This window comes from Aulonocara sp. 'chitande type north' Nkhata Bay, linkage group LG12 (assembly GCF_057382095.1).
Source record: "Aulonocara sp. 'chitande type north' Nkhata Bay isolate Kocher_YH1m ecotype deep benthic linkage group LG12, A_spYH_male_GT1.1, whole genome shotgun sequence".
NCBI lineage: Eukaryota > Metazoa > Chordata > Actinopteri > Cichliformes > Cichlidae > Aulonocara > Aulonocara sp. 'chitande type north' Nkhata Bay.
The window spans coordinates 39,202,739-39,216,394 of record NC_141355.1 but is presented as its reverse complement, the minus strand read 5'-3'; the positions used below and the strand labels follow the sequence as shown (position 1 = coordinate 39,216,394).

At 44.3% G+C, this 13,656-nt stretch overlaps 1 protein-coding gene across 1 annotated transcript; it reads left to right on the top strand.

Annotated features, from left to right (window-relative positions):
- The first annotated feature begins 551 nt into the window (after nt 1–551).
- LOC147318099 (uncharacterized) lies at nt 552–4,557 on the top strand. Its single transcript, XM_086257973.1, has 5 exons — nt 552–710; nt 2,019–2,114; nt 2,147–2,544; nt 3,423–3,849; nt 4,480–4,557. Exons 1-5 carry the CDS (start codon nt 552–554, stop codon nt 4,555–4,557), a joined length of 1,158 nt encoding a protein of 385 aa, XP_086114099.1.
- Nucleotides 4,558–13,656: the final 9,099 nt, after the last annotated feature.

Below are 13,656 nucleotides of genomic sequence, written 5' to 3'. Positions count from 1 at the left end.
TCGGCAATGAAATCAAGCAAGTACATTCGGCTTATGGACTGAACTCTAAAGTGACAGCCACCGTGACAGACAACGGGTCCAATTTTATCAAAGCTTTTAGAATGTTCCGAAAATCAGACTCTGATGAGGAATCAGAAGATGATGAAGAGGGGACATTTACTGATGTTGAGCAGACCCTCTCCACAGAATCTGAAGGACAGTTTTCTCTCCCTCCACACTTAAGGTGTGCATCACACACACTGAACTTAATTTTTCATGATGTTGAGAAATGGCTTCAAGCAAATGAGGCAAAATTCATCTACAGAAGTGCAACTTCAAAGTGTTCTGCAATGTGGACAAAAGCAAACCGTTCTTCTGTTGCTTCAGAAGTGGTAGATCATTTTTTCAAGAAAAAACTCATAGTACCTGTTTCAACACGATGGAATTCATTTCACGACGCTCTGTCCAGGATCACTGACATTCCCCTCGCTGAATTAAATACTGTCTGCACTCAGTTTGGAATCAAATGCTTCACTGATTGGGAGTATCTGTTCCTAAAGGAGTATTGTATCATGTTGAAGCCACTCACTGTTGCACTAGACATATTGCAAGGAGAAGAGAACTGCTATTTTGGAATCCTTCTTCCAACTCTGGAGATTCTAATGTCCAGGACGCTGGCACTGCAGGACGAGCTTAAGCTGACAGCATCCCTCCCTGATATCATTGTTAAGGTAATCTATTTATAGCCTTACCTTAAAATAAATTTTTGTTTTATTTATCATGCTCTTATGTGAAGTGTCTGATGTATTTTTTTCTCATAGGCCAAGCCTATTCAAATGGCGGCCCGCGGGCCAGATGTGGCCCAGAAGCAACCTGCGAGTGGCCCTGCCTGTGGTCCTGGCAGAAACACAGAGAAAACGCAAAAAATTAATTCATTAATTAATTTTAAAAAAATTAAAAATTCCTACAGCGTAGTGTAGACTGTGAATGCAACACTCCTAGTAGCCTAGCAATATTTAACCCACAATGCACCGTGATGTAAACATATTAAACAATCATCGTAATATATGATGCGACAACAGCATGTCTTTCTCACTCCAAAAGCGCAAAATTGACAATGAAAACTGTCGGTTTAACCCTGCCTGGACTGACAAATACTTATTCATTTTACCGAGTTTAATAATCTTACAACCGGAGTTGTACTACCATGGTGAGGGTCCTGTACAGCCCAAGAGAGAGCTGCAGCAGCTTCCCTTCGTGTTTGCTTCTTGGCGAAGAAGAAAAGGCCTTTCACAGATTCTGAAACAGCGAAATACTGCATGCTGGTCGTGGTGGATGCGGTGAAAAGTGATGAAAAAATTAAAGTAAGTGAGACATCTGCTATTAAAAACGTACCCCTGTAGGACAGTTCAAATATTCGTAGAGTTGAAGTTCTGGCGTCAGACGAGTTTGAAATGCTGTTAGATGACCTGAAGAAAACTGATGTAATGTCTATAGCAGGAGGTCACTGACAGAACTGATAATGCACAGTTGTGCGTATATGTCCGTTTTTTGGATGGGAAATTGCTCGGCTTGCTACCGTAAGAGGGACACACAGCTGGCGAAATGATGTTTGAGAAGATTTCAGCTCTTTTTGAGGAAAATGGTCTGGATATGAAGCGTGTCTGTATACTTGTGATGGATGGGGCTCCATCCATGGCAGGAAAAGTGAGTGGTCAGCGAAATATTTATTTTAATTTGAAAGGGAATTATCAAAATGTTTTTTTGTTATTATTATTATTATTTCAAATGTGCAAAAAACAGTTTAGTTATAGCTCCCTTTTTTTTAAATGGACCTTTTGGTGTGCATTTGTGAGAGGTCACCAGATTTACAGGGGAAAAGGAATTAAAAAATACTTGTTTTTCAAAACAGTTGTGTGGGTTTGAAATTGATCATGATCTGCTGCTTACTGGCTTCAAAAAAAATATCTGGCCCAGATAAATTCCTCGGTTTGAAAATCTGGCCCAACTAACTTTGTAGTTGAATAGCCATGTCATAGGCGATCAAGGTGCACTTTTCCTCAATGATGGACAATAAAGAAGCTCTCCTGGCTGCAGTCACTTTGCCTAAATTTTTTTTTTTTTTTTTTTTTTTTGCCTAAATTTAAGTTACGCTGGATCAGGGAAGAAGAGAAAAAAAGACATGGTTAGGGCAATGCTTACTACAGAGTGCCGTGGGTTGTCTCTTGAAGACCAACAACCTGCTCAAGATCACAAGAACCCTGCTAACTCCACTGATGACTTTTTTTCATTTAAGGAGGATGACTGTACCTACTCTGCTGAAACAGAGGTGGAATATTTGAAATCTGCCGGGTCTGAGCTGGGTGTTCTTAGCCAGTTTCCCAGGATTAAGGCCATTTCACTGAGGTACAACACAGCCACACCATCAAGCGCACCAGTCGAAAGGCTCTTTAGCCTCGGCAATCTTGTGCTTACACCCAGAAGGAACAGACTGTCAAGTGAACGCTTTGAGAGACTTACATTACTGAGATACAACAACTTTTTCAAAAACAACACAGCTAAGTAGTACAAAAAATGTTTTGGAAAACATGAGTGCATACAATATGCAGGAAATATGGAGCTCATTGGTTTGAGGAAGTTTCTGTCACGGTCCGCTGTGACAGACCGTGTGGAGAGTGCGTGGAGGACTCAGGTGCAGACACGAGTGACACGGGAGTAAACTTTAAACAAAAGCGAGCCTTTTATTGTGGCTGGTAACGCAAGAGAAACAAACAAGAATAAGGGCAGCTCAAAAGCAATAACTAAACAGAAACCTAAACTGGGAATGAACTAAGGTAAGGCTATGAATACAACAGACCGGGCATGGAAACATGGAGGGTGGGAACACAGACGACGCGACACAGACTGTAAGAAACACAGAGACTAAATACACATGAGGGATGATCAGGGGAAGTGGCCACACATGGGAACGCAGCTGACACACATGAACTTAACGACAGGACAGGAGGAGTGAAACTGAATACACAGACAGTGAATGCAGGCCTTCAAAGTAAAACAGGAAACATGAGACATGAACCGGGGAGACGTAGTACAGGGGGAGGTGACATAACTGACAGCATGAACTTGACAGTACAAGACACACAGACATAAACACACGAAGGGCAAGGGAGACGTAATGCAAGGGTAACATAATTACAAAAGGACTGGGCTACCTTAAAGAACCTAAGCAAACAATAAACATCAAAATAGGTTAAGCATAACACACTGGGTCACACGACCCAGGACCATGACACCACCCCCCCACCAAGGGCTGGCTCCAGACAGCCCTAAACCAAAAGAAACAGACCACCGAGCCCGGGCGGGCGGCGGGGGACCAGGACGGAGGGACCAGAACAAGAAAGAAAAAACAGCCAACAAAAAAACACTGGAGCACGTGACAATAGTCCAAACATAGTTCAGGGGGTCGGCCTGGAGGGCGGCAACACAACAGCCCACAGTTCAGGAGTTCAGGGGGCCGACCCGGTGGTCGAGGGCACCACAGGTCACGGTCTAACAGTTCAGGCGGCCGACCCGGAGGTTGGCAACTCAACAGGCCACGCCATCTCCCATCAGGAGGCCGTCCATGCGGGAGGCAGTGGCGGTGCAGTTCAGGAGGCCGCCCCCGATGGCAATGATGTCCAGCTGACGGCCCGGAAAGTGGCTGGCGATTCCGAGGGGCAGAACGTGGCTTGGGCGGCGGCAACACAGCTGCAGCACCAGGCGAGGCCGACACAGAAGCAGAGGCTGAAGCTAGACCAGGCGAGGGCGAAGCCGAGACAGAAGCTAGACCAGGCGAGGGCGAAGCAGGAGCCGAGGCTGAGGCTGGACCAGGTGACAGCGAAGCAGGAGCCGAGGCTGAGGCTGGACCAGGCGAAGCAGGAGCAGAAGGAGGCCGGACGGGCTCCTCGGGCCCTCCAGCGGAGACAGGAGGCCGGACGGGCTCCTCGGGCCCTCCAGCGGAGACAGGAGGCCGGACGGGCTCCTCGGGCCCTCCAGCGGAGACAGGAGGCCGGACGGGCTCCTCGGGCCCTCCAGCTGACGTGGCTCGAGGCCGGACGGGCTCCTCGGGCCCTCCAGCTGACGTGGCGTGAGGCCGGATGGGCTCCTCGGGCCCTCCAGCTGACGTGGCGTGAGGCCGGATGGGCTCCTCGGGCCCTCCAGCTGACGTGGCTTGAGGCCGAACGGGCTCCTCGGGCCCTCCAGCTGACGAAGCATGAGGCTGAACGGGCTCCTCGGGCCCTCCAGCTGACGAAGCACGAGGCTGAACGGGCTCCTCGGGCCCTCCAGCGGACGAGGCATGAGGCCATTGCGGCGGTGATGAGACCCTGGGGCCTATAATGGAAGCATCAGTTGGTGCAGGCACCTGCAGAGCGTCAACCGCTCCCACCCGAGTGCCTAGGCTGGGTGCGGAGCTCAGCTGTGTACTGACTGGCATAACCTTGGGAACCAACCTGGGTGCAGGAACAAACCGGACGGCAGCCATTCCCACCTGAGGTGCAGATGCAGGTGCAGGATATGGCTGACCTACGGCTGCCCTGACCCCAGTGGTGAGAACTAGCTCAGGTGCTGGCTGGGTGACCCCTGCCTCTACCTGGAGATCAGACGCAGGTGAGAGGTCAGGCAACGCCACAGCCACCCTGGGAGTGAGCACAAAGTTCCAGATATTGACTTTGTCAGGTACAAGCAGAGGAGCAACAACAGACAAAGACCTTAAAGTCTCTAAGCCCTTAACATAGTCCAAATTGTCCTTAGTTGCCCCTCTTGGGGAGCTAAACACACCTTCTGTCTTGGAGCATGATTCAAACAACATTTCAGACCTGAAATAAGTTGGCTCAGTGACACAAGTGATACTTATACTGTCCCAGGAAGCATGATTCTTAAGGCCAAGACATGATTCATGAACCCACATAAAACAACCAGGACTATGTGCAGATGATTTTAACATAATAATTTGGCAGTCACATAGGAAATAACTACGCTTATTGGAGTCTAAGCCCCCCGTAGGCGAGACTGAGTTAAGGGGGGGTTCAGCCACACACACTAATCGGCTGTGGAAGGCTAGTGAGTGGAATGCACATGGACCTGGCTTTGCACAGAAAACATAGTGGACTGGCTCTGAGCCATCCGGCTGAATTGTCTTTAGATCGGCCAGTTCATTAACTGCTGTCAAAAGGTCCTGGCCCAGGGGTGCAGTTAAAGGGCTAGCTGGGTTGTAATGGCTAGCATGGCGCTCCCCCCCGACAGCCTTTGAAACATGAAATTCAGCCTTGTCATTGGATAATGCGGGAGCATAACTTAAACAGTCCTTCAGTGTTGTATTAACGGAAATTGCAATGTCATTCACAGACATAGGGAAACCTGGCAGACCCATAATAATCGTCCCGGCCCGATGGACTGGTGTAGAAAAGCAGTCGCTGATGTCGGGCTCCAAAGCACTCACTCTGGTCAAACCATCAGCAGAGTGAGGAACATGGGGACCGATCAGCACAGGATCATAACAGACATTTTCATGATCAACACTGGACATTTCTTCTTTCGCTGGTCTAGTTATACAAGGAAAACTGACTCGGAAAGGGGGGTGCTAGCCAAGGGCAATACAGTCTTACTACTGGTCAGATCAGAAGCTTTCTCACTTGATTTGCGGTTAACAGACGGCAGGGGCTGAGACACGGTCTTAAATAAGGCCCCAAATGCCCTAGCGGTCTTAAAAGAAGCCCTCTCAGTGGAAGATGGAGGTTCTGGGTGTGCAGAATCATTAGTACATCCTTTTTCGCTAATGTCCCCCTCATCCTGCTCATACGTAAGACCAGGGTTTAACAGTACATCACTTGGTTTAATTCTCAGGACTGAAGAGTCTATGGTCGGTTTGGCAGTGTCGGTTTCACAGTTCGGTGATGGCAGCGTGTCTTCCCCAAGAATAGCGTGCCCAACACCAGAAAGTTTAGCTTTGTTGTCAAAACACAACGTGGGCACAGGATTAACACCTTCAACATTAGCAGTCAGAGGCATGGAAAAGGCAACTTCTTCACTGGCCCCCGAGAAAACAGACCGTGATGAGGTGCATGGGGGGGTGACAGAGTTAACAGTACAGGTAAATTGTGTCTCCATCTCCGAGACCTTAATTGTCTTTCCAAACCCCTCGCCCTCACTACATCCAGGGCGTTTCAGTGGCAACAGAACGTTATCACTAACCTCTGAGTGCCGTGTAGAGCGACGCCGACGCCGCTTCCTCCTGGGAGCGGCCGCGAGCGCGGCAGCGTTAACTGTTGGGATCGAGTCTTCCTCCTCTGCCCACATCCTCGCCAGACAAGCGGCCGGAGACGTGAAGTCCTCGCGAGGGGGTGACGGTGAGCGGCCGGTCTGAAGCAGGGCGATAGGTGGGAGCTCCTCCTCGGGAATGAGCCAAGGCTTCCAACGGAGCTCCTCCTCCCGATAAGCCCGCAACACCTGCTGACGCTCATCGTCACCAAAATCTATGGCCTCCATCGCCTCCGTGTGCTGGTCAGTGCAGCTTGACTGTGGCGGAAACGAGGAAGCCGATCCACGGTGAGGCGATAGCTGAGTGGAAGTGGACCTCAGCGTTCCACCTCTCACAGCCTCTGGCTCATGAGGCAGCGGCGATGACACCCGTTCACGGGACGGAGGTGTGGGTGCTGAGGCGGCATTCAGGACCCTCTGGGCCAGCGCACGGGCACGAAGCTCCTCCTTAAGGGGGCCCAGGAAGTCAAACGCCTCGACGAGGTGGGGGAGCTGTCGCAACCGTGGCTCCCGCAACAAAACGGCGTCCACGGCCGCCAATCCCGTGGAAACCACACTTGGATCCGCGTATCCGATGATGCGATCCATAATGCGGCAGAGCCGGTTCAGCTCCTCCCCTACCTCCTCTGAAATGTCCGCTGAGTCCGACATGGTCGCGTCGTACTGTCACGGTCCGCTGTGACAGACCGTGTGGAGAGTGCGTGGAGGACTCAGGTGCAGACACGAGTGACACGGGAGTAAACTTTAAACAAAAGCGAGCCTTTTATTGTGGCTGGTAACGCAAGAGAAACAAACAAGAATAAGGGCAGCTCAAAAGCAATAACTAAATAGAAACCTAAACTGGGAATGAACTAAGGTAAGGCTATGAATACAACAGACCGGGCATGGAAACATGGAGGGTGGGAACACAGACGACGCGACACAGACTGTAAGAAACACAGAGACTAAATACACATGAGGGATGATCAGGGGAAGTGGCCACACATGGGAACGCAGCTGACACACATGAACTTAACGACAGGACAGGAGGAGTGAAACTGAATACACAGACAGTGAATGCAGGCCTTCAAAGTAAAACAGGAAACATGAGACATGAACCGGGGAGACGTAGTACAGGGGGAGGTGACATAACTGACAGCATGAACTTGACAGTACAAGACACACAGACATAAACACACGAAGGGCAAGGGAGACGTAATGCAAGGGTAACATAATTACAAAAGGACTGGGCTACCTTAAAGAACCTAAGCAAACAATAAACATCAAAATAGGTTAAGCATAACACACTGGGTCACACGACCCAGGACCATGACAGTTTCAGAGGAATTCTGTTTGTTAACCAAAGTTCAGAGTTAACTTCACTTTGTTGAATCACATGACATGATTACATACATTATGTATGAATATGTTACTCATTGCTTTGAAAATGTAAAAATTTTAATGTTTACTGCGTGAAATATGTCATGTTTAACATTTCTTAAGTTGAGCTTTTTTGTTATTCAGATATGTTGCAGAAAAATATATTTGTTATTCTGGAATTGTGTTTCTTAGCTAAAGAAAGTCACATTCCTTACTAAAATGTAATTATTAAAGAATGTTTTTTTAATAGAATGTAATAAAGATGATTCAGGAAGCAAAAAGGCTAAACTATTTCATGTTGACTCGTATTTCTTTTTAAAATTATTTATTATTTATTTATTTTTTTATTTTTTATTTTTTATTTTTTATTTTTTATTTTTTATTTTTTATTTTTTGCCTGTCCCATTTGGTTCTTTAGCCATCAGAATTGTTGTCTGAAGACCAACAAGGATACCCAATGGATTTACTTTGCCAAACGGATCATCGTGGCATTGCCGTATTGGTCCATTTGATCGATCTTTGTTTTTATTATTTATTATATTTTATTTTCAGATGTTACAGACGGGACAGACATGAGTGAGGGATAGGAAAGGGAGAAAGAAAGAGGAAGGAAAGGAAAAGCAGAAGGGGAGAGGGACAGTGAGAAAGGGGGGGAGAAAAAAAATAAAAATCTCCTGGATCACCTGTTGAGAGAAGAATAGAAAACAAGCAAAAAACAAAACAAAAACCAAAGCAACATACTAAACACAACACCATCGCATTAATCTAGCTAAGTGTAAACAGCAGTAAATACTAAATATTCAATGTTGTTGTGCAGCACGCAGGACAGATGTGCTTCGAAGTAGCAGCCAAGAAAGGTGTAATTTAAGTCTACGAGCAGTGAACACCCGTGTGCACACCTGTGTGGATCAGCGCGCTTGTATTCAAATGGTTTCCACATGTAATGGTCTGCAAGAGGATGTAGCGAAAATTATTTATTATTTAAAGAGTTTAATTTCTATTGTTTGTCCACTCAAGGTTTATGGGGATTTTAATAAGTATTTAGTTAAATTACTTATTGAGTAATTAAGTTACTTTTCAGACACAGTAATTAGATAAGTATTTTAACTAAAATATTGATTAAGTAATTGATTAAGTAATTAGTAATAGTAATTAATTACTTTTTTAAAGTAACTTACCCAACACTGCATACAATTTATAGATCCCAGTAGAGCTTCAATTCCACAAAATGTTCACAGTTTACAGTATTTTGAAAATGAAAAAGTTAATTTCTTTATTAACTTAATAACTGTCATCATCATGCCATAACAATTAAAGTGACTTTGGTTATTTGTGCTTTACAAACATTTTGTAAAGAATTTTAAAAAGGCTGACACACATATTTACTAAATCTTCTGATTGACAGTCTTCAACAATTATATTCGGGTCAGGGAAGAATACACTGAAACACTACTCACTGCTCCTGAAACCTGGAAACTTTTTTATTAGTATTAGGTGTCATGGTCCTGGGTCATGCGACCCAGTGTTTCTGAGTTTCATGTTACTTTTTTATTCCATCTGTATTCCAGTTTCTTTTCAGTTATCTTATTTATTCAGTCAGGCCTAGTTTGCAGTTTAGTTCATGGTTTATCAGGTTCCCCTTGTGTCTTGTCTATGTCTCCATGTTTCCTGTTTTATTTTGAAAGAGTCCAGTGTTCTTTGTTCATTGTCAGGGCTCGCAAAATTTCAAAATCCCTGGTAGCCCTTCGGGCAGGGACTCTTCAGTTTTTGGTAGCCCAAAATAAATTTAAGTAGCCCGAATAAAAAAGAGAGCAATTTTTTGATTAATGTTTTGTTTCCTTTACAATATTATACATTAAAGTATAATATTGTGACGGAAACGAAGCATTAATCAAAAAATTGTTGAAAAACAAATTACAACATTGTATAAAAATTACAATCATCAACTCAAATACTTGGTTCTAATTCAACAGACATTTCTATGAACTTGTAAGAACTGTGTAGGACATGAATCAGTCTGTGTCAGATCCTGAATTTGAAATTTCCACTGAAGTCACGGGTCAGAGGCGAGTGGAACCAAGATCGAGGCCATTTGGTTTTTGAAGTTTGCAAAGACTGCTAAATTGTGCCAGTGGTAGTTCACTCTTTGCAACATAGTAGCTGTTCTAAACAGATTTTTCAGGTTTATTTTTAGTATGTTATTTGCAATTGGTGTTTGTTCTGGGAAAGATATTGCAGACTGAGCAATAATGCATTTCTAATGGGGGCCTTTCTTAAAATGACTGGTCCCAGTAACAAAGGCGCTTGTTGACTCAGAAATCGAGAGAAAACCAACAACACACCCAGCAGAACATTATGTTATTTACACGGGTGCACATAAGTGGTCCGCATGTGCGCATTCGCTGTCAAAATAAAAGACGCACCAGATAAGAAGTTGCAGCGCGCGTTTGCGTCCATATAAAAAGCACTGTTTTTGTCCGCTAGAGTGGGATTTTCACGGCACATTCTGCACCACATCTCTGTGCGTTCATCATTTGTTTGAAGCCAGCTCACCTCCTGCAACCACTTTTCCGAGAATACACGCTTCTTTTGTGGTTCGGACTCCTTCTGACATTTGTTTGGAGGTGGAAGAACATCACAGTAATTGCTTAAAGGAGCTTCTTCGATATCTTTAAGAGTTCTAAACAAATGTCTGTCCTCCTCCTGAAAATCTTATGTATGCAAACACGCGCTGCAACTTCTTATCTTGTGCGTGTTTTTTTATTTTGACAGCGAATGCGCACCTGCGGACCACTTATGTGCAGCCCCGGTTATTTAGCTCGTCATATTGCAGCCACAGAAATTCTTTTGTCCATGAAACCATAAAGCTGCACTTTCTTTTTGCCTTATAGTCTGATTTGTCATAACTTTTCCGTTTTGTGGTAAGCTTTTCTTTGGCTGTCACTTCTTCACCCTGACCTGTCTTATTTGGCTCAGCAGAACTAAAATATATATCCTGCTGCTTTTACACAGGCACTCACATAAGCTCAGCGATTCTCTGCGCGATCAACCTCTCACATGTTTAAGCTGCGGGAGATTTCACTTGTCATGTTTGCATAGTAAGCTAACGATTGATAAGACGATGTCAGAGGAATTGGTGCACAAATTATCATCACTCACAGATCAGTGCTGTCGCTCTCTATACACAGTTCGCGCGATTGCAAAGTGAAAGCAAAAAACAAGCGCAAATTCAAACGCGATTTCAATATGTCACATATTGACAGTGGCTCACCGATGCCAATGACATAATTACCCAGCTACATTTCTGAAAGAATGCAAAAGCATTGACATATATTTTTCCTTCCTATGACAGCCCGACGGGCAGGGCAGAGATAGATTTTGGTAGCCCGACTGGAAAAATCGCTAGCCCGACGTCCCGAGCCCTGATTGTATTTGGTTTCACTTCCCCTGTCCTGTCATTAGGTTCATGCGTGTAAGCTTCCATGTGTGGTCACTTCCCTTAATCATCCCTGTGGGTATTTAGTCTTTGTGTTTCATTCATTCTTTGTGTCGCGTTGTCTGTGTTACCACCCTCCATGTCTTCACGGCCATAGTTGTCACAGTCTTAGTCTTTGTATTCATAGTCATAGTTTTCTGAGTTTTTATACTTGTATCTCAGTATTGGTTTCCCAGTTTACTTATAGTTTGTTTCGCCACTGTGCTTTTGCCTTGTTTAAACTCAACGACATCAGCCATAATAAAGGCGTTTAAACCCAGTTTCGTCTGTGCCCACGCCTGGGTCCTCATTCACTCACACACGGTCTGCCACAACAGCCCGTGACATTAGGAGTCAAATTCTGTGCAGTTGCCAGTTTCAGAACTTCATTTAGGAGTTTTTGTGTGAGCCTGGAACACATATTTGTTTTGTTGCTGTTCATTACAGAAAAGGCTTGCTCACAAAGGGAATTAGTTCCAAAAATGCAACAAGCCTGTCATTTTGGAGTAGTATGGTAAGAGATTGCACGGGCCCAGTCCACCCCGACCTTGTCCAGTTAAGACAGTTATAAATGTCATCGGCACCAACTCAATGAATTCCTCTGTGACAGTCAGTGTCTCGTCAACACCACGAATGAATATGGCAAGTTAAGCAACATCTGTAATATCTGTGTGCTCATCAATCGCAACCGAAAATGCAACAAATGACTTTGTGCTTAATTTGATGACCAAATCTTCAGCAAGATCTGAAATCCTATCTGCCACAGGCTGATGTTTGCAAAAGCCTGTGGCTTGTCGGAGCACCCCAGTTCTACACAGCAAGCACATCTTCAAACTCACCATCAAAGCACGGCTTTGAACCTGATGCTGTTTTGCTAAAAATCGAGTAAATAGCTTTCACTGCTGCTTCACCGATCTCTCAGCTATGAGTGAAAAGCGATTGTTGTTTCCTCAAACCTACCAGCAACTCGTTTATCTTCTCTGTTCTCAGTTGTTCTTTTGTTATATTGTATTGTCTTGTACTATGATAAATCTTATAGTGCTGCTTAATATTATATTTTTCTGTTCTGTGAACACACCAAACACACAGGTTTCCCATTTACCTCTGAGAATAAATAGGAACTGGTCCATTTTTGTTGAAATACTCAACACTCGTTCACTTTTCTCCTTTTTGATGAAGATGTTTATAAAAGGTTTCCATGAACAGCACCATGCACTTGACTTTCAAGCTGCATGTGTTTCTGTAGCTTCAACGAGCTTGATGCTTTTACAGTTTTTTCTGAATGCTTAAACCCTAACTGTGATTCCTGTAGCACAATTCCTAAAACTATTCAGACATATAGCAAAACCACTCACTGAGTTTGCAAAACTAAAAGCACAAAAACTGCTTTGCACTCAGTTTGCAATTTTGTAACACACACTTTGCAAAACTGTAGGCACAATTCACTGCACAACACTCAATTACCAAATTTCCAACACACTCCTAGCAAAAGTATACACATGTATGGCTATCATTAACACTAATTTGCCAACTGTCTGGCACACTTTCACATGTGAAAACTTTCGTAGATAATTAGTTCACTTTGCAATCAGCCTAAGCACTATAATACAGGTAAGCTGTGTGTGCGGAGTACAATGGAGGGAGCAGAAAGAGTGAGAAGTAGAGGAGGCCGAGGAAGAGGACGTGGAGGTGAAGAAGTAGGATGAAGAGGACGACAAGGACAAGGAGGAGCAAGAGGAAGACGAGGAGGGGGCAGAGGAAGCATGTTCACTGCAGACCACGTAACCCATATAGTCATTATGGCGATTGCAAATAATCCTATACTTGGAAATAAACACTTGTGTTTGTTTTGATGTGTTTGAATAAACACCAGTACTTGAAGTTTGGATCCCTCTATGCTTATGGATCTATGACAGAAGTATGAGCTCAAACTGACATAGCCTACCTTGTGCACAGAGAAAGCAAAAGCCAGATGTGTTTTGTATTCATACCATCAGTGTGCAGTTGGCGCATTGTGTGCTTAGTAGATGATGGCTTGTGTGTACTGTTTGATACGGAAACACCATTTTTACGAAGGTGTGAAGAGTTAATCTAGCTGTGTTTGCTTTTGCAAGAGAACTACAATGTTTTGATGATTGGGTGACAGGTTTTCTTATTTGTGTGAAGAGTTTTGCAAAATTAGCCAATAGTTGCAATAAAAGGGCTTAAGCAATCAGAAAAAACTGTAATATTTAAAAAAGAAATCTGCAACTTTTCAAAGGCATCATGCAAACCGGATTGGAGCATTCAGAAAATAAAACTTAGATATTTGTTTTAGATTTAATAAATCTAAAACAAAATTTCAGCCATGGATAACCACAGTCAAAATGAGATTCATATGCATGCATATGTGCAATTTATATGTAAATGCCTATAGATATTATAACATGTTATGTTACCTAAATGGACCTAAGTGGATGTTATTTCAAATAGTGAATATTTCATGGCAATGAGACTTCTGTATCTTCTGCCTGTAGTGTCTCTGATGTTTCCAGCTGATTGACACT